Raw genomic sequence first — 23821 nt, 5'->3', positions numbered from 1 at the left:
CTATCTATAGTATCATGTTATCTACAAATAGTGAAAGTTTTACTCCTTCCTTACCAATTTAAATGCATTTTATTTCTTTTTCTTGTCTGATTGCTGTGGTAAAGACTTCCAGTACTATGTTGAATAAAAGAAGTGAAAGTGGACATCCTTGTCTTGTTCTGATCTTTGAAGAAAATTTCTCAGTTTTTCACCATTGAGTATGGTTTTAACTGTGGGTTTTACAGAGATATTTTAAATCACATATCCTGGGCTGCACCAATATACCTGTTGATTTGGAATTTGTTCCTTTTTAACACCTTTAACAAGATGAATGATCTTTCCGGCACACACACCTGACCATGTTACTGTCTTGCTGCTTAAAAATTCTAAGGCTTCTTGCTATTCCATGAGAGAATGCAAACTCTACCTGGTTTATAAGGCTTTTCATGAGTTGTCCATTATTTATCACTCTGGACTTAGGTTGATCCAGCCCATGCATCTACATCTGTTTGGCTTTTGCCTACAGTTTTTCCTTGGCCAAGAGCACTCTTACCCTAACTCCCCTATTTTCTGGGCTCAAGTACTCATTGTGAGTTTTTTGGGTCACTTCCTCTATGAAGACTTTTCCTTCGCTTATATCCAAGTCAAGTGTATTTTTAGATGAAATCCTTAGCCCCCTGTATCTCCTCCATTCTAAGGCTTATCATGTCAATGCTTTCAATTATTTGTTCATATCCTTCCAGACTTTAACCTCTGAGGATTATATTTCCAACTACTGAACACAATGCATTGCTCAAAGTAAATGTGCACAAATATTTATTGAATGAATGATTGGATTTAACCCTTTTTTTGAAATATGCCACCTGTTGTGTCTCCACCTGTCTTGTGTCTTATTCTGCGTCCACCCCACCCTCATATCCCCCTCTCCCAGAAAAACCCAGATACCCTCTGTTGACTTTATAAAATGAATCACACACACTTACCTGTTGGTAGAGTAGCTCTTTGCTGCCCCCACATGTTTTTAATCAGTTCCTTATGCAGCCAGTTGAGACAACTTCTTGCTCCATCTAGTACAGTTTCAGTTCTGCAGGGACATCTTTGTTCTTGGCTTCCATATACCTCCCTTAGCACAGAGAGGAACATGTAGGATGGAATAGAAGACTGTGTCCCCTCTATGTCTGTTTTTATACCCTAATCTCGTATTTATTCTCCTTCATCATCAGGACTAAATAAATTGAACAATTTTATGTAGTCTCTTCCTCCTCTTCCCCCCCCCCCCTTTCTTTTTTCTCTCGTCTAGAGTCCTCTTCAAAGTTTTCTTCCCTCTGGGTCCTTTTACATATATTTGAATACAGTGGTCTATTTAGTACCACTGCAGCACCCTAAGAATTTAACTACTTGCTTCTGATAAACCTTCTGTGTGAAAACAGTTAATGTTTAAGGACAGGAACTTTCTTACATTTTGAATTTTTATTCTTTTATACAAAAATTAAGAAGTTTCTCAAAATGGAGATATAAAGTGGTTTTATCTCCAAAATGTAGAATATTATTTACATAGATTGAATCATATTTAAAGTAGTTAAAAATTTATTGTGATTACATAGATATTTAATTAACCCATTGATTAAGCAGACACTGCAATAATAATGATTGATTACTATATTAAACTACTTTAAGTAGCAGTAATTTAAAGGCAACATTTGTATTCCTTCCAGGATTATTATAGCAGTTAAAAAGCTTTTAGTAAGTTCATGATGAATAGTGTGGTTTTAAATATACAATTCACAGTGCTATATCACCATAACCTCTTTTTCTTTAGTAATTAGTGCCTAGGGTAATTAAACTAAGAATGAAATATGTGGTATATGTAGCATATCACAATTTTAAAAAAATGTTTATTTATTTTGATAGAGAGAGAGAGAGGGAGAGAGAGAGAGAGAAAGAGGGCCCATTGGTGGGGGAGGGGCAGAGAGAGAGGGAGACACAGAATCTGAAATAGGCTCCAGGCTCCAAGCTGTCAGCACAGAGCCCGACATGGGGCTTGAACCCATGAACCGTGAGTTCATGACCTGAGCTGAAGTCAGTTGCCCAACCAACTGAGCCACCCAGGAGCTCCAGCATATCACAATTAATACAACTCAAGCATAAGCACATTTTACAGAAAGAAGAAAAAGGTGTTTCATATCAGTTGGAACAAAAGAAACTGTTTTCTTCTAAGAGAATTAAGATTTGTTCCAGAAGACAGATACTAACAATATTTACATATTTTTAAACCACATAGCTTCAACTTTTGAACTGAAATAGCTACCTATTTACATTTCTAAAAACTCCTTATTTACATTATTTGCCTGAAAACCAATAACCAATGACAGACCTTATGCTCCTTCAGTCTGCCACCATCTATATGGAGTTATGCCTTGTATAAGAGTGCCTGGCAGAAGGGATAGATAGAGGTTGACATACAGCACTCTCTTTCCTTGCTAGGTAAGCTGCACTCTGACTCAGGGCTGTATGTCCTGGAGTGAGTGGGCACTTTTTTCTAAACTGCACAGAGATCCTGTACAGGATACCCTGACTGCATCTATGCTTATGTCCTTTCACTCCGCACGGAAACACATTGCCTTTCCATTAAATTATTTTCTAACTTTAACTTTCTCGTGAATTCTGAACTACTAGTTTCTTCAAAATTAATATTTTCCATTTTTTTTGTGTGTTGAAATGAGCACATGTAAATGTGGCAAAGACAACTTGGGAAAAATCTGCAAATTCCAGTCTATTGACGTTTCTGTAATAAATTAGTCTTTAGCCATCTGGAATTAGATTAATTTGGAGACTATGAAAAGGCAGTAAAAGTGAGAAACCTCAAGAAAGACCAAACTTTATAATGGTCCTGTCCCAGGACTAACTAGTTAGCTCTGTTGTTTAGAATACTATGATAATGAGCCAGGTTATAATTTCAAACGCATAGTTAGTGTAACACAGGAGAAAACTCTATTCTATTGCCACAGACTGAAACTCTTGCCAACCAGATTGTTCTTTGGTAGAAGTTGGCATGAAGTCAGGATACTTTATACCCATCACCATTACTGGAAAAACAAGTATATGACCAGATGGGAGTCCATTTAGCAAATGCCATCTCCATCATAACTAGAAAATTCATCACTATTAACCAGTAGAAAATATATCCAGAGGTATTTGCATTATGTAATGAGTTCCAGAGTAAATATGATATAAAACCTATAATCATCTGGTTTTCTCAAGAGCTTAACAAAGTGCTGAAGTTTTGCTGAGAAACCCAAAGAACAACCTTGACCCCACCAATCTGACTCATGTGATTGGCTGTCTGGATGTTAGAGGAGTTAAATGTCACCTTTGGTGTGAATATATTAAATTGAAAAGCTCAGCCCAGCATCAAGTGAATTCTGAACCATGTGTTTCTGCGCAAAATGAATCACCTGACGGGAAACAGGACATCACTAATAAAGGCTGTTTTTGTTAATTACACACAGAGTTATAACTAGAATGGGGAGAGCAGGGTGCTATTTCAAACCAGATTTGAATTCTTCATTGAGAGTATACATAGAAAACTAGAAAATTTCAAATTGTCCTTGACCTCATGTGCACTGAAATGGGATAAGTATCCCAGGTGCCCTTGATTCAAAAGCGCTCAGAATCTTTTCTACTTAGATAAAGCAATTTTTGTGTAGTTAATATTAGCACAAACCCTTTTTCTGCTTGTCTGCTTCCTAGCAACCTGAAGCAGAGTATCTGCTTGCCAATCTGCTTTTGATAAAAAATAAGAACAAAATACCCAGTGAATTTGCCAATAGCCCCGAAGAGATGGGGATGTGTTCAATAAGCTTTGTGTTGATTTTGTGAGTCTGGCATGTGATTTATGTTGTCGACTGTCTGACCTTGCTGCACTCTACCCACAGGCCAGGGAAGATGTGATCCATATGCTGAAGACGGAGAAAACCAAGCCTGAGGTTCTGGAGGCTCATTACGGGTCTGCAGAACCAGAGAAAGTGCTCCGAGTCCTGCACCGAGACGCCATCCTAGCCCAGGAGAAATCTATAGGAGAAGATGTCTATGAGAAACCAATTTCAGAGGTAAAAATACAACATCAACAAGTCCCCCTATAGAAGGGTACCTCAGAGTGATAGCTTCACATTCTTCCATTTTACAAGCTCTAACATTTTCTTTCAAAGGTGAAATTTTTATGACACACTAATATTGAAGTAAAGTGTAATTACATAACTCATGAATTACAGTGGATACATTTCGATGATAAGAATTTTGGAAGCATTTCCTTAAATATACTTAAAGCCTAAAATATATTTCTCATGTGATTATGCTAGTTACAGGCTCTTGCAGCCTGTTATTCTTTCACTGCTTTCAGAGGTGATGTGTGCAAAAATTTGAAGTGCTTCTCAGATTTGGCATAGAGTTGTGAAGATCATTATCAAACTGGTAAAAGAAAATTAAATTGATTCTTGATATTATGTTGATGGATATTTTATTATTGATATTTATAAAGGTACTGTGTTTTAGTATCTTATAGACTATCATAATTAAATGGTCTCATGTGAGTTGAGGCATACAATGGTTGAGGCAAAATCCCAATGGAATGCTTAGGGTAATTCTTTAAGATGAAAGGAAACCTAAGAAGGCTGTATTTAATCATTTTTATATAATATTGTGTTAGGAACTATTTACTATTGTTATTAATTTCCTATGATACTACATGTTAAAAGTATTCCCACATTGTAGTAGAAGTTAGAGGCTGAATTATGGAAATGGATGCTGGATCTAGCCATATTAACTCTTCAGAATTCATGTAAAAAATTCATAGATGTAAAATTAGTATCATAAATGAAAAAAAGAACACAGAAATTAAAAGTCTGAAGCAACTGATCATAATTTAACTTTTATCTTATGTCAAGTGTTTGTAGCAGCTCAGTTTGACAGATCTCAGATGCGATCTGCTTACACAGTATTTACAACAGATTGATGGTCCCATAATTATCTAATTTCTGCAACAAGGATAAGCCAGAGCTCTTGTTTTCATCTTTGCCTAAAATATTAAGAGATGATTTATGATGGAATGCAGTCAACTGGCTGGATCCACTTTCATGTTTGAGAGCCGTGGTTACTAGCTGCATATGGCTTTGGGTGGGTCACTTCAGCTCTCTAAGCTTATTACCTTATCTGTCAGGTGGGAGTAACAAGAGTGCATATCTCAGAGTTGTTGTGAGGATTACATGAAGCAATGCCTGTAAAACTTTTAACACAGTGTCGGGTACATACCAGGTACTCAACAAATACTAACCATTAACATTTGCTGGGATGATATTTGCTGGCATGATACTTGCTTACACCTTTAACTAGTTCCAAACTTGGAGGGGTTTGAGGAGGAAAGACATAATGAAGTCAAAATATTCATTAAATATTATTATGATAACCACCGGATTGGAGAACTCAGTTTGGATAAATTATATCATTTAGGTTTCCTAATTCTTTTCCCTCAAGTTAGAGCTTGGGATGACACCTCAAAGGAGAGATAGATCTGCAAATCTCATACACTTACCCAAAATCAATGCCTCTAATCCACCGAGTTATATGGAAAGTACACAAAGAGAAGAATTTCTGACCTACCTTCAGAAAGTAGGCCTAACCCAAGTGTTCCTATCTCATGGACAGAGTTGTGGAGAAGAACATACCCACCCTGTGGGTGGTCCTTTTAGAACTAAGTTGGGCATGCTTTTTGACTTCTTTCTCCCCTCAACTCACAGTCGGAAGAGTTTTCCTCCCTTAGAGAGGAGTTAGGAGGTAGAGAGAAGGACAGGAACTACTTTTCCCAATGCTGACAAAATGGTGAAGTCCTGCTTTGTAGGAGAAATAGAATGCTAGAAAGAGAAAAGATTTATCTTGCATCTACACATTTTGGGTCTCTTAACCTTTTGAACTTAACAATCAAGTTGTCATTATCAAGGAGCAGGAGTCCTTCTTCCAACTTCATGAGGCAAGGATACCAGTACAATCACTGTTCTGATAGCCTCCTAGGACTATGAGCAGATAGTCTAGCTCTTCTTAGAAGCTATCCTGCACCTCAAGCCAAAAACCCACTGCTCATTTTAATTTGCATACCAGATTAGGCCCAGCTAGGTTATTCAATGGAATTTATCAGAGGTTAAACAATGAACCCCATGTGGTGGATCCCTCTCATTTGCCAAATATCTGGGGAGAAATTAAGCAGCAAATATTAAATCCCCCTGAGCTTCTTTGTGAATTAAAGTCCAGTATATCAAAATTCATAATTCTTCAGCAAAATTCCAAAGAAATCAAGGTTTCAGTTTCTTTCCTTCCCAAATTCTTATTCTGCTTAGCTTGAGGGATCTTAATCTTATGCATTTTCAAAGTTTAATTAATATACCCTAAAGCCCCCCTATTCCCCTTTTATCAAAGTGTCCAAAGACTTATTAGGACACATGGAATTATCATAATACCAACCTCACACTCATAAATTTAAAAAATGCAAGAAAATCCTCAGTTCCATGGTCAATTTATCTCAAGCAAAATGACTCAGCATAATGCAGGCCCATGTTACTCTTAGCAAGACTGAAGTAGAGACTTAGGGGATGTCTAAGGGAAGGAAGATAGGCAGAGAAAATCTTTAATTACAACAGGATTCTGGTCAGCCTGGGGCAGTTGTCCACATCAGACAGAGCCTGTTACCATCAAAGGTTAGTAATAATAGAAACTAGGGGCGCCTGGGTGGCTCAGTTGGTTGGGTGACCGACTTCGGCTCTGGTCATGATCTCACAGTCTGTGAGTTTGAGCCCTGCGTCGGGCTCTGTGCTGACAGCTCAGAGCCTGGAGCCTATTTCAGATTCTGTGTCTCCCCCTCTCTCTATCCCTCCCCTGCTCATGCTCTGTGTCTCTCTGTCTCTCAATAATAAATAAACGTTAAAAAATTTTTTAAAAATAATAATAGAAACGGTGAACCCTAGGTTGGGGGGAGGAATCTGTTTGCATGCTCTATCCTTGCCTTCAGTGAGTGGCATTTAAAACATACCTGTCTTTTCAAAAGTTTAGGGATTTGCAGTGGTCACCTTCTCTGTACCTAGGTTTTGTTTTAGGTCCTCTTTAATTGTTTTCTTTTTTTCTTCAGTAAGAAGACTCAACTGAGTCTTTGTTTTGTTTTGGTTTTGTTTTTTAAATGTTTATTTATTTATTTTGAGAGAGAGGGAGAGAAACTGAGCAGAGGAAGGGCAGAGAAGGAAAGGAAGAGAGAATCCTAAGCAGGCTCCATGTTGTCAGTGCAGAGCCTGACGTGGGGCTCAAACTCACAAACTGTGAGATCATGACCTGAGCCAAAATCAAGAGTCAGATACTCTACCAGCCTAGCCACCCAGGGACCCTTGTTTTTGTTAACATTTTGACTAGTTTCTTCAAGTGGTCCCTTCTTTTTCTCACTGTTTTATGGATCTTATAGTGGTTTTTATTTGTTTGCTTCTTTTTCCTTATGCTTTCTGACCCAGACATTAGTTTTCCTAATATTACCTTCTGTGTTCTGTATTATGTGCTAGAAGTAAAATCAAGGAGTTATGAACCTTCCAAGAAGATACTTTAGTCAAGGCAAATCTTACCTACATTTATGTCCTTGAGTTGGATAATCCTCACTGAAGGATGAGTCTTTCCTCATTTCACTTCATCCCAAGTTTGGACTGTTTATGCTACTGTCCTACGTGAATACCCCTTTGTTTGTCTCATCTTTCCGCCAAACTCTACATCTTTATGTTTCTTGAGCATGTTCACTCAGGGCCCATCAATATTAGTGGGCACCTTGAAACTCACCAAATAATGCTTCAAATTTTCTACCTTGATCTTCTCAGAATTTAATTCTTAAATCGGTCTATATTTTATGTATCTACTTTGAAAAGCTGTGGCAGCCTTCAAGAGAATGGCTCCCAACTGATCTCATGAAGAACTGTCTGCAATTATTTTATCGCATGCTTCTTAAACATTTCCTGGATCCCAGTACCTTTTCTATGGGGGGAGTCACATTGCTCTGTTGTCTCTGCTCTCCTATCTGTACTTCCTCTGGACACTCATTCTTATCCAATAATGACTAAAATATCTCCCTTCTGTATAGCCCTATCTTTAAGAGCACTTAGATCCATTTCTCTTTTGTGTAAGTCCAGTTTGGCCTTTAAGACATCATGTTTCCTCTTTAGTAGATTTCTGTCTTCCTAAATCCCTTAATACTTCTCCACTTAGTATTATCTGCTGATAACAGGGCTAAAATCACTTCCTGAACCATGATTCTTTTGTCTAAAACACGCTGAAATTTCTCTCCATCTCAAGTCCTCAAACTTCTCCATCAACTTGATTTAGTAGAATAAGACTTCCAGGTATACTCTCCCTAGTAAATTTTGGCCTTTGGTGTTATGATGATCTCATTCAATTTTCCTTCCACCTGTCCAAGTGGGAGCTATATTTCTAAAGTAATAGGTTCCCATTTCACTTTCACTGTTCATTAATAAAAGCAAGCATTCCTCTATGGTTGAGCCACAGTTTGGATCCTGAAAACCAAAAGTCATGGACATAGTATACATGATTAATGAATCTACAGAGCCATAGTTATGGGAGCTGGTCTTCCGAGCTTCTAGACAAGCCACATAGACCTGAGAGGTTAGCCCACCTCAGTTCTCTCCTGGGAGCTCTATGTAATTCCAAACAAAATGACAAGACACAGGTCTTGTACAGCTGATATTTTGCTACCTATGTTGGTTCTTACATCTGGAATTTAAAATTAAAAGCTAGATCCTCACACACTAATGATTTATTACTAAAGAGGAATTTGCTACCTTTACAGTTTAATGTCTGGGTCTGCAGTGAAAATCAATGCATACACCAGTGTCTCGGCATCCTTTCAATGCATTAAGAGACAAAAAGACTATCCTTGTGATTATGTAATCATTGCTGGGGTCAAGCTCTGCTACTGTAGGTTAGTGGAACATTGCCGACTGAGACCCCAGCAACTACTCCAGTTGGCTAGCCCCAGGATTGTAGCTGCTGAGAGCAACCAATCTCAAAGGCCCACATGGGCAGAACATATTAAAGCTAAGGCCTATCTTCTACCTAAGCTGCCTTAGAACACTTAATATCAAAATACGCTGTTTTTCTCCAGATGCCCTTACAATGTGTATCTTTCTGAATAGCTTAGCTATCCAATTAATAATGCCCCCATCTTCCCCTCAAGAGTTCCTTGAAGGAATTGAGGGATAACTGCAAAAGTTGGATAGATGAGTTGAAGCTTGTAATCGTATTGGTCTGAATAGATAAGTGAACAAACACCACTGGGCTTTCTATTACTTTACTCCTAGTCTTTGGAGAAACCACTCGAAGGAGATTTGGGGCCTTCAGAGCATGATGTACCATTTTATGGCAGGCAGAGTAAAAAAATAAGAAATAAAAAGGCTGAACTGCTTATGCCTAGTTTCCTATCCCAAATACAAGTTTCAAATAAGTCACCCCTCCTTCCTTAGGGAAGTGGGGGCGGGTATGAAGAAGCAGGCAGAAGTTGCTCTTCCAAATACTTTCAAAAGGAAGGAGAGTCCTATGATAAGTAGAAAGGATCAAAAAAGGGAAAGAGCTGCTCTTTCTACATTGATGATGATGATGATGATGATGATGATGATGGTATTTTAGAAATGCTTGACACATTCTATAATGTATGATGAAAATCACATTGTAGAAAGATAAGAGAGTTCCTGAGGGAGAATATATTATAGTAGGGAGATATTCCAATGAAGGAACTCTCTCGTATAAGATTACATAAATCTATCAGAACACACAAAAGTACCATTTGGTAATCCCTGATGATATCAAATGTATCATTTGATGGTATCAGCCACCAGTTAACCTGGGCTTCTCTACCAGTCTGTCTGATCCCCTGCTCTTTGGCAAAGGGGGGATGAAAATCTGATCGGAAACACTGAGGATTATCAGGACAGTATCTTTTATCTGGGGCCCCAGAAATGATCTATTCACAATGGAGATATCATGCAACTGTAGAGGGAAACTTAGATCTTCCGTATGACTAAGGGACAAACATGGAGAACCCAGGGAAAGAATTCAGATGCTGACACCCATGGAGTGACCCCATTAGGTTTTAGGGAGTAAATAGTGGATTGAGAATGGATTTTAAATATGTCTGTTTCAATGAAAACAGTGATTCTCAGCTTGGGGTGAATGGCAGTGGAAGTGTTTTGCCCTCCAAGAGACATTTGGCGATTTCTGAGGACAGGTTTGTCACAACTAGAGGCAGCTCTGCTGGCATCTGGGGGGTAGAGGCCAAAGATGCTGCTACACATTCTCCAATGCACAAAACAACCACGCAAAATAAAGAATTATTTGGCCCAAACTGTCAGTAGTGCTAAAGTTGAGAAACCCTGAACTGCAGTTTGAAGAGGAGAACAGGATAGGGAACTATCAATATTATAAAATTTGGTCCAACTTAACAAACATTTACTGAACACTTACTTTGTTCTAGGCACTGTGCTTGACACCAGGGACTAAAAACATAATCAAGGCACCCCTTAAAGATCTTTTAGCCTGGGGGTGCCTGGGTGGCTCAGTCAGTTAAGTGTCTGACTCTGGATCTTGGCTCAGGTCATGATCTCCCAGGGAGTTCATAAGATCCAGCCATAGGTCAGGCTCTGTGCTGATAGCTGGGAGCCTGCTTGAGATTCTGTCTCTCCCTCTCTCTACCCCTCTCCTGCTCGTGCATGCGCACGTGTTCTCTCTCTCTCTCAAAATAAATAAACAAACTTAAAAAACAATAAAAAAAAGATAGCCTGGTCAGAGAAATAGGCACAAAAAGTCCTGTAATAATATTTGATAACATCTCCTTTAGTCTGAGGTATGTGCTCTATATAAGTTCTGAAATCCTCCCTCTATTTAGCATACTTGAAAAGAGCGGACTGTGGATCCTTCCTATACATTTCCTAGAAATGCAAGTAACTGCAAGTCTTAAAAACAGATTGTGATTATGGTAATTACTTCCCACAGGAGAAGTTTGGTATATGTACATGCTGAGCTCTTAATTTTTCTGAGATCAGGAGGCCGTTATCCTCTTTCTAAGTATAGGGTTTTATGTCATCTCACTAAAATAGTGAAAGAGTTTGTTCTCTTGCAAGTTTAGGAACCATACATCTGTCCACAGAAAAAGGGCCAGAAGGCCAGAAGTTACCGCAGCCTTATTATGGCTAGTTTACAAAGCCAGTTGGCCTAGACAAAATGAGGGAATGGGGAAAATGGCAGAGAACACCAGACTCAATGTTCTCTCTTTCAGATAATAAATCAGTAGACTAATGTAATATTTTGAGTCATATGCAAATCAAATAAAATATTAAGCTCTTTCCCATGTTTGTTTACTCAGCTGGACAGACTTGAGGAAAAACAGAAAGAAACCTACCGGCGCATGCTAGAGCAGCTGCTGCTGGCAGAGAAGTGTCACAGGCGCACCGTGTACGAGTTAGAGAGCGAGAAGCACAAACACACTGACTACATGAACAAGAGCGACGACTTCACCAACCTGCTGGAGCAGGAGCGGGAGAGGTAATGAGCACCACACTGAGATGGCCCAGTCCTTTCATCTCTGTCCCTCCTGCCTGGGGTCACACGCCAATCCAGTGACACCACAGACAGGTGCCCGGATTCTAACTCTAATTTCTGAGTGGTTGGTGACCTGAATGAGTCAGATTTTTATCTGGAATTGTTCATATGAATATGTTTGGGGGTGCACAGAGTGGGACACCAGATTCCTGCTAGCATGGTGAGAGCCATAAAAGCATAAAGCTGGAAACAAACTCCGGAGAGCTTATATCTGATCAGTGAAGCCACCTACATCTGAAAAGCTCTCTCCCGATTTCCTTCTATGGGAAATAATCTACTTTTTTTTTCCTTTGAGGTTGAAACCCACTTAGTCAGGAAGACAAATTATGAAGCTTAACCATTTAAAATTGAATCCTGTTCATTCTTAATACCACTATAGAAAGTCTTAATATTTGGTTGTGTATAAAGTACTTAACAACTAGAGCTACCTGCTTTCTAAGGGTTACATAACTCTTAAAACACGGTGTAAAAAAAGGAGCCAAACCAAAACAAAACAAAACAAAAACTCTGCATGTGGAGCATGGATATCTGTCCTGGCAGGTAGTTTTCTCAGACCAGGGATCACCACGTTTGATGTAGAGACTCCAAACTGAAAAGCTTTGTAATTAACTCTTCTATACTCTCCAGTTTTTTCAGCATCTTCTCTTTAGTTTATTCTCTTTTTCTTTCCTCAGCTGAATGGTTATGTCTGTGAATTCCACAATCTTTGAAACCAGTGACATCCAAGCCTGATGCTTGGAGTTACCGAGCGTGTCTGCTTCTGTATTTAGGACTTGCAAATTAAGAGCCACTTGGGAACAGCTTTACTAATCCCAGCTTTATTATATACTTAGTTACAAGAAAGAGACCTGGTTTTCCTAGATTAGTTTGCTTATAAGAAAAAGCTGTCACAAGAAGAGTAAATAAAAGCATGAAACAAGTTTTTGTTAAATTTTTAAAAATTATTGGTAAGTTTTACTTATTATTGGACTTGGCACATCCCTTGGGGAAGGAGAAATGGTAAAGAGAACAATGGCTGGAGTGTTGCATACCAATACTCTCAGTTTACGGCTTAAGCCTGTCTTCTGCTCCTGGAAGCTAAGGTTTATCAGCTTTGTATTTGAACAAACAGATGGTCTAATGTGACTTTGTTTTGGACAACCACACAGTGAGAATAAACTCCACCTCCTCAGTCTCTGCGAACTTCCCAACCTCAAGCACAGATCTTGCAAACAAGGTTCTAAGGGCAGTGTAAATTGTGAATCTCTGCAACAGCCATCTGGTTAGATGTTCTGTGTTGGAATGTGGTCAGGTAAAGGAGTAGCAATTTGTTTCATAGTGACTTCTTAAAAGATCTGAAATCAAATAATTTTAAAGAACACCTGTGTGAATGAATTGTTTTCTGCTCACATTGTAAATTATGTGGTTTAGAACCAGACCTGTCTTTTCTACAATTTCCCACGTAAGCTAACTGCCTGAAGTGGCACCATTTCACTTACAGAGTTGGTTTAAATGAAGCGCGTGGATGGAAAGACTGTACTTACCTGGGCTGTGTCTTTCTCTTTCTTTTTGTCTTCCTAATTTTTGTGTTTTGTGAGAGTAATTCAAATAATAACCCACAGCGAAGAGCTTTATAGTTCACAAAGTACTTTTGTATTTATTATACAATAAGCCTATCCCAGATGTGTTTATTTACAAACTTCTTGTTCATCAACTCTAGAGGAACAATTCCAATGCTCTGTACCCTTTTGGAGTTGTTTGATTTTACTAAAACAACCACAGCAAACATTTCTCCTGAGCAAAGTGCTGGGTAGAAGGTTTTAAAAATCAAAGTAAAAATTAAAAAAAAATACCTTAAGATGCTTTCAATACTTTGATCAGCGTTGCTGGGATATGTCCTCAAACTTCACTAACAGACCTTTGATGCTCACTTAACATATTAAACCTCCTTAACGTTTTGAAATAGTTATTGTTGACTTAACGGGTTATACTTTAGAGCTTTATATTTTCCACTGTCAGTGTTTTTTCCCCAGATCAATCCCCTGACTGACCAGCAATGCACGCCCCTCCAGACACACGTTATGCTAAATTAAACATCCCCACTAGGACCCTGATAACTTAAGTTGGCATCCCTGAATGTCTTTGCGATCTGAGGAGTCCACCGTGACTGGCTTGCCGAGTTCCCGGGGCAGTGAAGCCTATAGGATTTTCTCAAAGGTCAGGCCCGGGATTCCTGCTGCCCTTTGGAAACTGCTCTGCTAAATCTGCTTTGGGTTAAATCCTCTTTTTGAAGTCAGCGGTCATAATTAGATCTACTGATGGGGGCTGGCAGTTTGCTGACCCCATGGCTTTCTTTCCCCTGGCCAAGTCGCCTGGGAGCCCCTCCCCGCCAGGTGCCGGGACCGCGGGCGAGGCGCCCTGTCCCTCTGACCTCGGCCGGGGTTTGGGGAGCTCCTAGCGGCCGCAGCACCTGCAGGGGAAGCTGGGCGGCAGCTAATAAAGAACCGGCATTGCTAAGCACAAGTGGGAGTCCTCCTGTAGAACGTCCCAACTCCTTTGTTTCCTTCTTTGTTTTGCATTCCCTTCCCCCTCTCCGGAAAAGTCCCTTTTGTCGGGGGCGGGGGAGCCAAGAACTTTACTTCGGAATCATTTCCCTTTGTTTCTACCGTGAGCAAGAAAAAAGGAAGGAAGAAAGTGAGATAAGCCTAAGTGGTTTGCCCGTATAATCTCATCCAGCTTCTCCCACTGAGTGTGCAACTCTGCAGGTGGTCTCCGCCCCAGACAGGTTTTCCTTTGGTGGGTGGGAGTGATGAGAGCAGATGGGAGGAAGCTAGGGGCTTCCCCCGCCATCTAGCCCCCTACCTGGGGTAGCATCTAGGCTTGGTTCTCTGTAATTATCCTGCTAGAGTTTTTCATTTCCTGAGGGAGAATGGTTAAAGATAGCAAAAAGGAGCCAGGTCTACGGGATCAGTAGCAAGTGTTGAGAAGCAATCCAAACTCAGACTTTGGATGAGACCAGGAATCCCAGGCTCTGAGCACTGCAAAGGACTTATGAGATCAGCCCTTTTGAGTCCTGCATTCTATGGATGGAGAAATTGAGTCCCAGAAAAATTATGCAGCTCAACTCAGATCACAGTGTATAGTGGTATAGCACTTTTGTGCAAATGAGTCCCTTGTGCAAAATGGCTTGTTTTTTGTGTTCTCTCTATGTGTGTGGGCTCCCCACCTCCATGCTCTCATGGCCAAACTATGACATAAACTCTTACAAGGCAGAATGATGGTTATTGGGAGGATATAAACAGAGATATTCAGACCAGTGGTTTCTAGACTGTCAAGATAGGAGAAACTTTGAGACAGCGTCTGTTGGAAGGAGCAGCCGGGGGACTTGTTTGGAGTTGGGTTTGAATAGCATACACAGGCCTCTACTTTGGTTGGATTCTGTTTGGGGTCGTTATGATGGGAGGCTGACGATGGTTATCAGGAGGCTAAATAAAGACCCCCCCCACCCCCAAGCCACGACCTTGTAATTGCCAGTGACCTAGACCCTTAAGTGTAAAAATAATAGAAACAGAAATTATTTTTAACATTTCAGGAGTTATTAAATTCATCTTATATAAAAATTCCACAAATTAAGAACGTAAAATGGGCAACATCTTGTTCTGGGCTTCCTTCATTTTAAATCTGCAGACTGTGATCATAATTTATTACCATCATTTACTGCATATTTATTTTTACAAATAGTCATATTCCCAAATTAAAAGGATGAAATAGCATGAAAAAATGCATTGCTTAACTAGCATTGTTAATAATAAAGAGGAGAATATCCTTCATTGAATTAGTTAAGATTGGGTAAAGAAAACTCCCTTTCTAAATGCTATATTGTTTGGTCCATATTTTAAGTCAACTTGACCTTTAAAGGCTTAATTCTGAGCACATGAGATCACCTTCAGAGTTTATACTTTACTCCCTGTCTGAACTGCAAGGCTTGTGATTTTAATCTTAAGCTTCACTAGAACTGCTTCAGGAATGTCAAAATAGAGAGAACACAGTTACATCAAAAAGTGGTCTGAAACTTAAATATTTGAGGTGTGTGTGTGTGTGTGTGTGTGTGTGTGTGTGTGAATGATGTGGGGGAGTGCTGTCTAAATCTATAACTGTAATTGTAGATTTTAAAACTTTTGGATTCTATAGGCTCAGCTGTGACTACATAAATAATTACATCATCATATAATATTGCAGCAAGCCTTCCAAGTATAAGTTCATTTTTTTTTTTTTTAGTACAAATCAGCATCTCAAGAGAAATCTCTTAACTTATGAAGCAGAGAATGCAGGAGTGGGGGCTTGAATGGAAGGGAAGCTTTCAAGTCCCGTTTTGTCAACGTGAAGGGGAATGGGCTTTGCCTGGTGACTTGTGGGCCAGGCTGCACTAATACACTTGCCTAAGATGGGAAATGACCAATCAGAGCAAGCTTTTGGAAAGTTTCTGTTGGCCTGGAATCCTGGGAAATATTATCTGTCATCTTTATAGAAAAAGATTCACACTTGATTCCTTGGCATAATATCCATTAAGATTTTTTAGATTTAGATGTCTTATCCCTAAAATATGGTAATAAAACTGATTTTACTCACTGGTAGCTTGGCGAGTCATAATAAAGCACTTTGTAAGAAAAGATGGTAATGATGTATAAAAAGATCAAGTCTTATCAAGCAGAAAGTAATCAATAGATGGAATATATTAGCAAAAAATAACTGAGCCCTCTTCTTTGTGCTTAGCACTTTGCTAGAGGCCACTCAATAGCAGAGTTAGTTTTTATTAACTTCCCCAATATGCTGGACACATATACATCCTGCTTAATACTTAACAAAACTATGTGATGCATAATTACTGTCCCTATTTGGTACGTGGGTAAGCAGACAGCTTAAGCTCCTTAGATTCCTTAGGTTACTACCAATACTTAATTGGAAGAATTAATGTTTGAACTTAGTTTACAGTAAAAAATAATAATCTTTTCTACTTTCAAGTTCTTACCTTTCGATTAAAGTGAATGCTTCACTTCCCCATTTCCCCAATGCGTGGAGGAAGAAAAGATGATTCGGAAAGTTTGCCAGTGACTTTGTGGACTGCACATCCATTCTAATGTTGCAGATTCAGAATTTGAGTAACAGATCTTAACTTGGTCACGAGATATGCCACCAACTATCAGTATCCTACCGGCCAAGACAATTGCTGGGAATAAACAGTTTTCAAGAAAGGAGAGGAATTAGAATTTAGAGATTCCATCACAGAAGGAATATGTTTCACAGTTGATTTTCTGAAAGAGTGCCAGGATCAAACTCCTCCTTCTATAGTTCCTCTTACCCTGGCAATATGCAAGTCCCACTTGCTACTGGAAAATGTGACTGAAATGAAAGAGGCGAGGTGAGGTAGTGTTACTCCTAGCTCACAGCTGGGTATTTGTATTGGAGGACGGGATAAGTCAGGATGATATAAAGGAAGCGTTGTTGCATCTTAAAGGGACCACAAAACTGGTGACTCAGACAGTTTCCTAGGGTTGGAAGTTTGGAGTTAGAAGAAGTTAATCCTCTTAATAGACCCAGGGTATTAACATATCTACTTTCAGCCCTGTAGAAGTAGGGGCATGCGACTCATTCTGAAGTAGGCGCTCCCTGGATTAAATATGACTGGGCCCATTAAAAATGCCCCTGTAGTTCATTTCACCAGATCCCACTATACATAAATTCTGGGTCTTAGGTGGATATGATCCTCCCAAACCTCATAGCACCCTCATTCTCAAGGTCACTAAGTTAGCAGCCTCTGATCTAAGACTCTTCAGAGTCTTAGTATTATAACTAACAGACATGCCTAGGAAAACAGGTTTTCTGATCAACAAAATTTTCTGATTAATCAAAGGTTATAATATAAATTAACTTACTTTTACTGTTATGGAAAATATGTCTCAAATGCATTTTAATTTCCTGTAAAATTTTTAAGTATAGTACAAAATCATATTTGATGACTCAGGATCTTGTAGTGCTGCTATGTGGGTGGCTTTACAACCTTAGAGCATATTACATTATATTCAAATCTGAATGTTAATTCCTGTTGCATTTTACTGTAGATAAGGATGGTGAAGATATTTTCCAGATCTTAAGGCTTAACCTGGCTAGCTGAGAGTTTTAGTTAATTAGATTCAATGTATTTGGACTTTTACAACAATAAGAACAGAACTTGAACCAAGAAAGACTCTAACATTATACAAAGGGGTGGGGTAATAATCAAAGAGAACTGGCCACTGAAAAGGAAATGCATTGAAAGGGAGAGCCTGAGAGACAATACACAAGAATCACACTTTACTGTTTCAAGATTTTTAACACATAAGAATGCCTCAGTCCTGGTATTTGATATCCCTTATTCTGGAAAAATCCTAGGAGAAGTAAGAATGGAGGACAGTATTTAGAATTTAAATATGAGAGGTAAAGAATGAGAACCCAGTAATGGGAGGTGATCAGGTTGTCAGAGTCTCTCTAGATCTGAACTGATCTTTGGGTTGCTCTCTTTCAGAAAGTTTTCAGGAAATTGCCAGACAGTTCCTGAAACTCTGAGCACCTGATTCACAGAAGAGGCCTCTTCTGAGAGAAATCGAGGCAACTCCTTTCACATAACTGTCATTCTTTCTTTTCTGACCAGAGGTCAACTGTCCTGGACAGAGGTCACAAAGGTCTCAATCGCAAACACCTGCAGTGCTAGGCAGTCATCAAAAAAAAAAGCAGATCCTTTAGCACACATTGCATGAGTGGTGGACCACTGGGCTGGAGATAGCAAACTGTGACACCAGGGAAAGTCCATTCAATTCAGCTCAGGCTGACTGACTCAGATTCAGGTTGTGATTCAGTTGCCACATTGTTGCCAGTTCTGAATTTTAGGGAAAAGACAGAAATCTGATTTTAGTAAAATCTTCTGGTTTTTCAATGTTGGCTCAAATTTATAACACAATGTGCAGTGAGCAAAATTCATCTGTTGGCTATGTATTCTGGAATGCAGCTAGTTTGCACCATTTGATAACCTAGACATCAGGGAGGCTGAGGCCTATGAAGTAGCCTGGCAGGAGAACACTGCCAAATAGTGAGCTCTGTTTGATGGGGACTGACTAACCCACTGAGACGCTTTCTCGGGGCATATGAAACAGAAAGACATAAAGACCACAGAAACCAAGAAAAACGCAGCAGAGACAGAGAAATTCTAAGAGTGAAGAAGAGCCCACATCACAGGACTGGGGTTGCAGTGGACTCCTGCTTTTGAGAGCATGACAAGCATTAGGTCATATTCATTGCTGCCGGGTTACTAGAACTGTAGGTATATGACACAAAATGATGCATAATATTCCAGTTCTCTCCAGGCCTGATCAGCTGTGGAGACAGTTTTCTGCTTTAATTTACTATGAGGTATTCTCACTAATAACTCCATCATCTTAGGTAGTCTGGGTGAGCCTGTCCCTTACAACCTCAAAGACTAAGTAATTCAATTATAATATTGTTATAGCTTTGACATTTTCACCTGCCTATACTCCATTATAAAAATTTACTAGAGTATGATAATAATTAGATTTTCTAACCTAATATTTTCTATTATCCTGTGTCCTGTCCTTAGTTGAACAGCCAGCCAAGAGCAACCACTGCCTCAAGGAAAAGTTGCCACTGCTGAAAGCGAGAAGAGAACTCAATATCTTGTCTTTGGATTTCAGAAGCAAAGATCTAGGCATAGCCTTAGAAAGAATATGTAATCAAGTGGATCCAGTTTTTATCACACCTCTTCTTTTCTGTTAGATAAGATGCTTGGGGAAGCGAGAAAGCAAGAACAGTCTATGTTGTTTGTGGGAGGAGGTAGTGCAAAAGAAGAGGCTCTGTTCTGAGCTTTTTTGGGGGAGTAGAGGGTGGAGGAAGGGAAGGTGAGAGTAATATAAACCACAGATAGATGTGGTGTGGAGAATTTGAGAGTAAAGAGGTTACTAGGTTGAGTCCAAGGGTGTCTTAGGTTGCCTGACTGTCATAACTAATAGACTAGGTGGCTTAAACAACATGCATCTATTTTCTCACAGTTCTGGAGGCTGGAAGTTTGAGATCAGGGTGCCAGCACGGTTGGGTTCTCGTAAGGCCTAACTTCCCGGCTTATAGATGGCCACCTTCCCTCTGCATGCTCACATGGCCTTTCCTCTGTGCACGTATATGGAAAGAGAGAGATCTTCTTATAAGGTCTCTTCTTATAAAAGCCTCCAATCCTTTTGGATTAGAACCTTACCCTTATGACTTATTAACCTTTATTACCTCTCAAAAGCTGCATCTCCAAATATAGTCACATTGTGGGGTAGGACTTCAATATATGAATTCTGGGAGACATAATTCAGTTCATTGCAAAAAGCATGGCAAAACTTGTGGCTCCCCTTCTACTAAATAATTCAGGAGAAATAGGGTAAAAATTGGTGTCTGATATGTAACCCTAAAAGGAATGTAGATTTTCCCATGTCCCTGAAAGGCCATGTGAATAGCTGAAGCCATGGCTGGCCATGAGGATAGAACTGTGACTCGTTTATATCAGCAATCTGAGCAGATTGACACCTGTGACAAGAGACAACAATATGCATCTCAGAGAATGCCAGGTGGAAGAAGGCTGACTAGATGACCTCTTACCCACCTTCCTGATGGTCAAGGGACTTAATCTTGATTAACTCCAGAAACGGGGTCCTGAAGCCCTAGAATTAACTCAGGAGACCCTGACTTGAATGAGGAATCTTTAAATTTATTAAGGGAAACCAGACTCAACTGAGCTTACCCAGAATGGACTAAGATAAAGTATAATGGGAACCCATATTGAAAATTATAAGAGATCTGGAAAAATGAAGGTAATTGTGTTTCTTGCACGTATAAGCTTGAGGCCTGCAATTAGCACCCTCTTTATTAGTAAAATAATCCAGATGTATGCTAAGGAGAAATCATGTGGCATTGTGGTGGGTTCCAGAGTGCTTATGATATGTTTATAAATGGTTTATGACCTTCAGAGGATCATCTGAGCTAAGTCTAACCTCTTTAACTATGGTTAACTCCTCCCTGGGTTACTCTAGCTATAGCGTGCCAGAGCCCCTCAAAATCTGGAACCTAGAGACAGATGTTTTCTCAGTCTCCTGCATTTCATTTGGAGGCAAATAGCTCTGACTCAAAATTCTGACTCTGCTACTTCCTGTTCTGTAACCTTGGACGGGTTTTCTAATGCCTCTAATTCTTGGTTTCTTTATCGACAGAGTGTGTATAGCAGAGTACATATCTCACAGAGTTAAGCTCATGAGATAACAAATATAAAGTTCTTACCACAGGTATAACTTCTAATACCTAAAAGTGAACGTTTCTTCTGCTCACCTTGTATTGAACACTAAGAACAAACATAGGTGAATTTCACGAAATCAATTTACAATGTATCAAACTAAGAAATTTTTGAGAACAATGCAAAGTATTGGAAAAGTACACTCTTCTATTGTTTGGGTGGAGGTAGCTGTTTTGTACTTAGATTGTGGGTAGATTCAGGAAAACTACAAACCTGCTGCAAATAATTAGAGAATTCAATAAAGTGAGTTGGCAAGGTATAAAACTACATAGAATCAAGAGTCAAAAATCAATAGTTTTCATCTTTCCAAATGACAAAAAACAAAACTACATTAAATATAAACTATCTAGAAATAAACTTAAGAATGTGAAAAAATTTGGGGGCACCTGGGTGGCTCAGTTGAGCGTCTGACTTCAGCTCAGGTCATGATCTCACTGTTCGTGGGTTTGAGCCCTGTGTCAGGATCTGTGCTGACATCTCCAAGCCTGGAGCCTGCTTCAGATTCTGTGTCTCCCTCTCTCTCTCTGTCCTTCCCCACTCATGCTCTGTCTCTCTCTGTCTCAGAAATAAACATTAAAAATTTAAAAAAAAAGAATGTGAAAAAATTTAAATGCTACATGGAGATATGAAAAAGTCTGGGACCAATGGAAAGGTTTTACCATATTGTAGGACTGGGAACTCAACATCATAAAGCTCTCTTCTTATATTAATCCACGAGTTTAATGTGGTCCTAATAAAAATATCATTAGGATTTTTCTTAAGATATGGGAACTAACTGAAGTGATTCTAAAGTTTGTATAAAATATACACAAGCGAGGGGCGCCTGGGTGGCTCAGTCAGTTAAGCGTTGGACTTCAGCTCAGCTCATGATCTCAGGGTTCGCAACCTGTTCGTGAGTTCAAGCCCCTCATCGGACGTGCTGCTGTCAGCACAGAGCTGGCTTTGGATCCTCTGTCTCCCTCTCTCTGCCCCTCTCCTATTTGCACTTGCGCTCTCTCCCTCTCTCTCTCTCTCAAAAATAAATAAACATTTTAAAAAATCCATAAGCAAGAATAGTCAAACTTTGAAAATGAAAAGTAGTAGAAAAGTTTCCTACTAAAAACAAAAACTCATTTAAAAATTATAGTGAGTAAAACAGTATTGTATTAGTACATTAATAGGTAGGTCAATGGAGCCGATAAAAATTCTCTATAATAGAGAATTATTATAATAGATTATAGTAAGTATAGAAATTTAATATATGTTAAAGATGGCATTCCAAATCAGTTGGAAAAAGTTGGGACTCTTAGTAATGCTTATTATAGTCATTTTTATGTATAGGACAGGTAATCTTCCATAAATATGTGAGACAGCTGACCTTATTTTAATCAGGGTCATTTCTCTCTGGCCTCATTTGGTTTCTACCATTTTAGGAGAACCAAAAATATAACAGTGTGGTTTATGGTGAGGGAAGATTTAGCATTTATGTTTTAAGTTTCCAAAGGACAGATAAATCTTACATATAAAATAAATTATACTTGAGGAGTAGAATGTAACTATGAAATACACATCTGGAAAAGGATGACTTTCTTTCTACAAAAATAATAGTATTATGATTTTTAGCCATATACAATTTTATGAGAAGTGAAACATCTAGTAATATAGGCATCTTATGGAAGAAAAACTGCTGTAGTAACTTTGCTAACTTCATAAATCTACTGCTGTATTTCTACAACTATGCATATTCAAAAAAATCAGTAAATTAAAAAGAAGTGAAAGAACACATTTTATATCTTGAAAAGAATAAAAGTTTAAACTCAGTTTGGACTGACTTATAGAATAGTCTTGGGGATAATTATTTTCTTTTCCCAACAGCTGCATAAAGCAAACTACTTTGAATGAGAAAAAAAGAAAAAAGAATCTGAAGTGTACTAGTGTACCAAATTGAAGGATTTAAATGCATGTATTTTGCACAGAAGTTATTGCGGGTTATGAAACGAAGTATAGATACAAATTCATTTATTTAGAAGGTCTAACACAGATTTACTTTATAACTTCTGGATAAAAAAGTTGATAGTGAGGGACACAGTATACGTATGCAAATAAAAATGTATGCCTATTTTTAGTATTAATCAGAGAGCCCTCAGGAACTGGAGCAGATGGGAAGTTTTAAGAAACACACAATGAAGATCATTAGGAAATAACAAATAGTTAGGCCAGCTAGAAAGGCACTTTAACAGGCAAATTTTTAGTCAGTAGTTACAGTTTCAGAATCTACCAAAGTGGCAAAAATACAGTTAATAACTAGTGCTTTATAGTGACATATTAAAAAAAATTTTTCTGATCTATCAGTACTCTGTTACTGGTAATTGTAATGTCAGGCAATTGATCAACTCTGATAGGCGTTCTGTATATTAGAAACACAAAACCAGAGTCCCTTGTAGATCTTTTTTGAACTAATTGAGTTATTACTGAGATATGTAACTTTCAGAGAAAGTGATTGAATCTAGGTTGCAAAAGCAACTGAATTCAAAGTGAGAATTTCTAACAAATGATTGGGAGTTTTTGGTCCCCAGATTCCAAACTAGTTGGGTTGGGTTTTTCACTAAGCTGATGGTTTATTACAGCATCATGGACAAAATCAGGTATTGGAAAGTAATAAGTAAGATTATTCTTCCAGAGTGAAAAACCTTGGGAATGCTGCCCTAAATTGGCAGCCATTTTTCATCACGTTAAATACCAGGCAAATGCTATTTTTGCACAAATTTATATACCAAGAAAGAGTTAAGAAAGGAAAGTGCTGGAAAAATGTGCTGTCTCTTAGCACCA

General features: G+C 38.8%; 1 protein-coding gene across 3 annotated transcripts in view; it reads left to right on the top strand.

Annotated features, from left to right (window-relative positions):
• The window catches only part of FILIP1 (filamin A interacting protein 1), a 282762-nt gene that overhangs the window by 210415 nt on the left and 48526 nt on the right, over positions 1–23821 (top strand). For all 3 annotated transcript variants that reach the window (XM_060615976.3, XM_060615977.3, XM_060615978.3), the window contains 2 exons: positions 3915–4088; positions 11426–11604. In XM_060615976.3, coding sequence (XP_060471959.1) covers positions 3915–4088; positions 11426–11604 — 353 coding nt within the window. The remainder of the gene's footprint in view (positions 1–3914; positions 4089–11425; positions 11605–23821) is intronic.

Source organism: Panthera onca, chromosome B2, assembly GCF_046562875.1.
Source record: "Panthera onca isolate mPanOnc1 chromosome B2, mPanOnc1 haplotype 2, whole genome shotgun sequence".
Classification (NCBI taxonomy): Eukaryota; Metazoa; Chordata; class Mammalia; order Carnivora; family Felidae; genus Panthera; species Panthera onca.
This window is presented reverse-complemented; position numbering and strand designations above follow the sequence as displayed.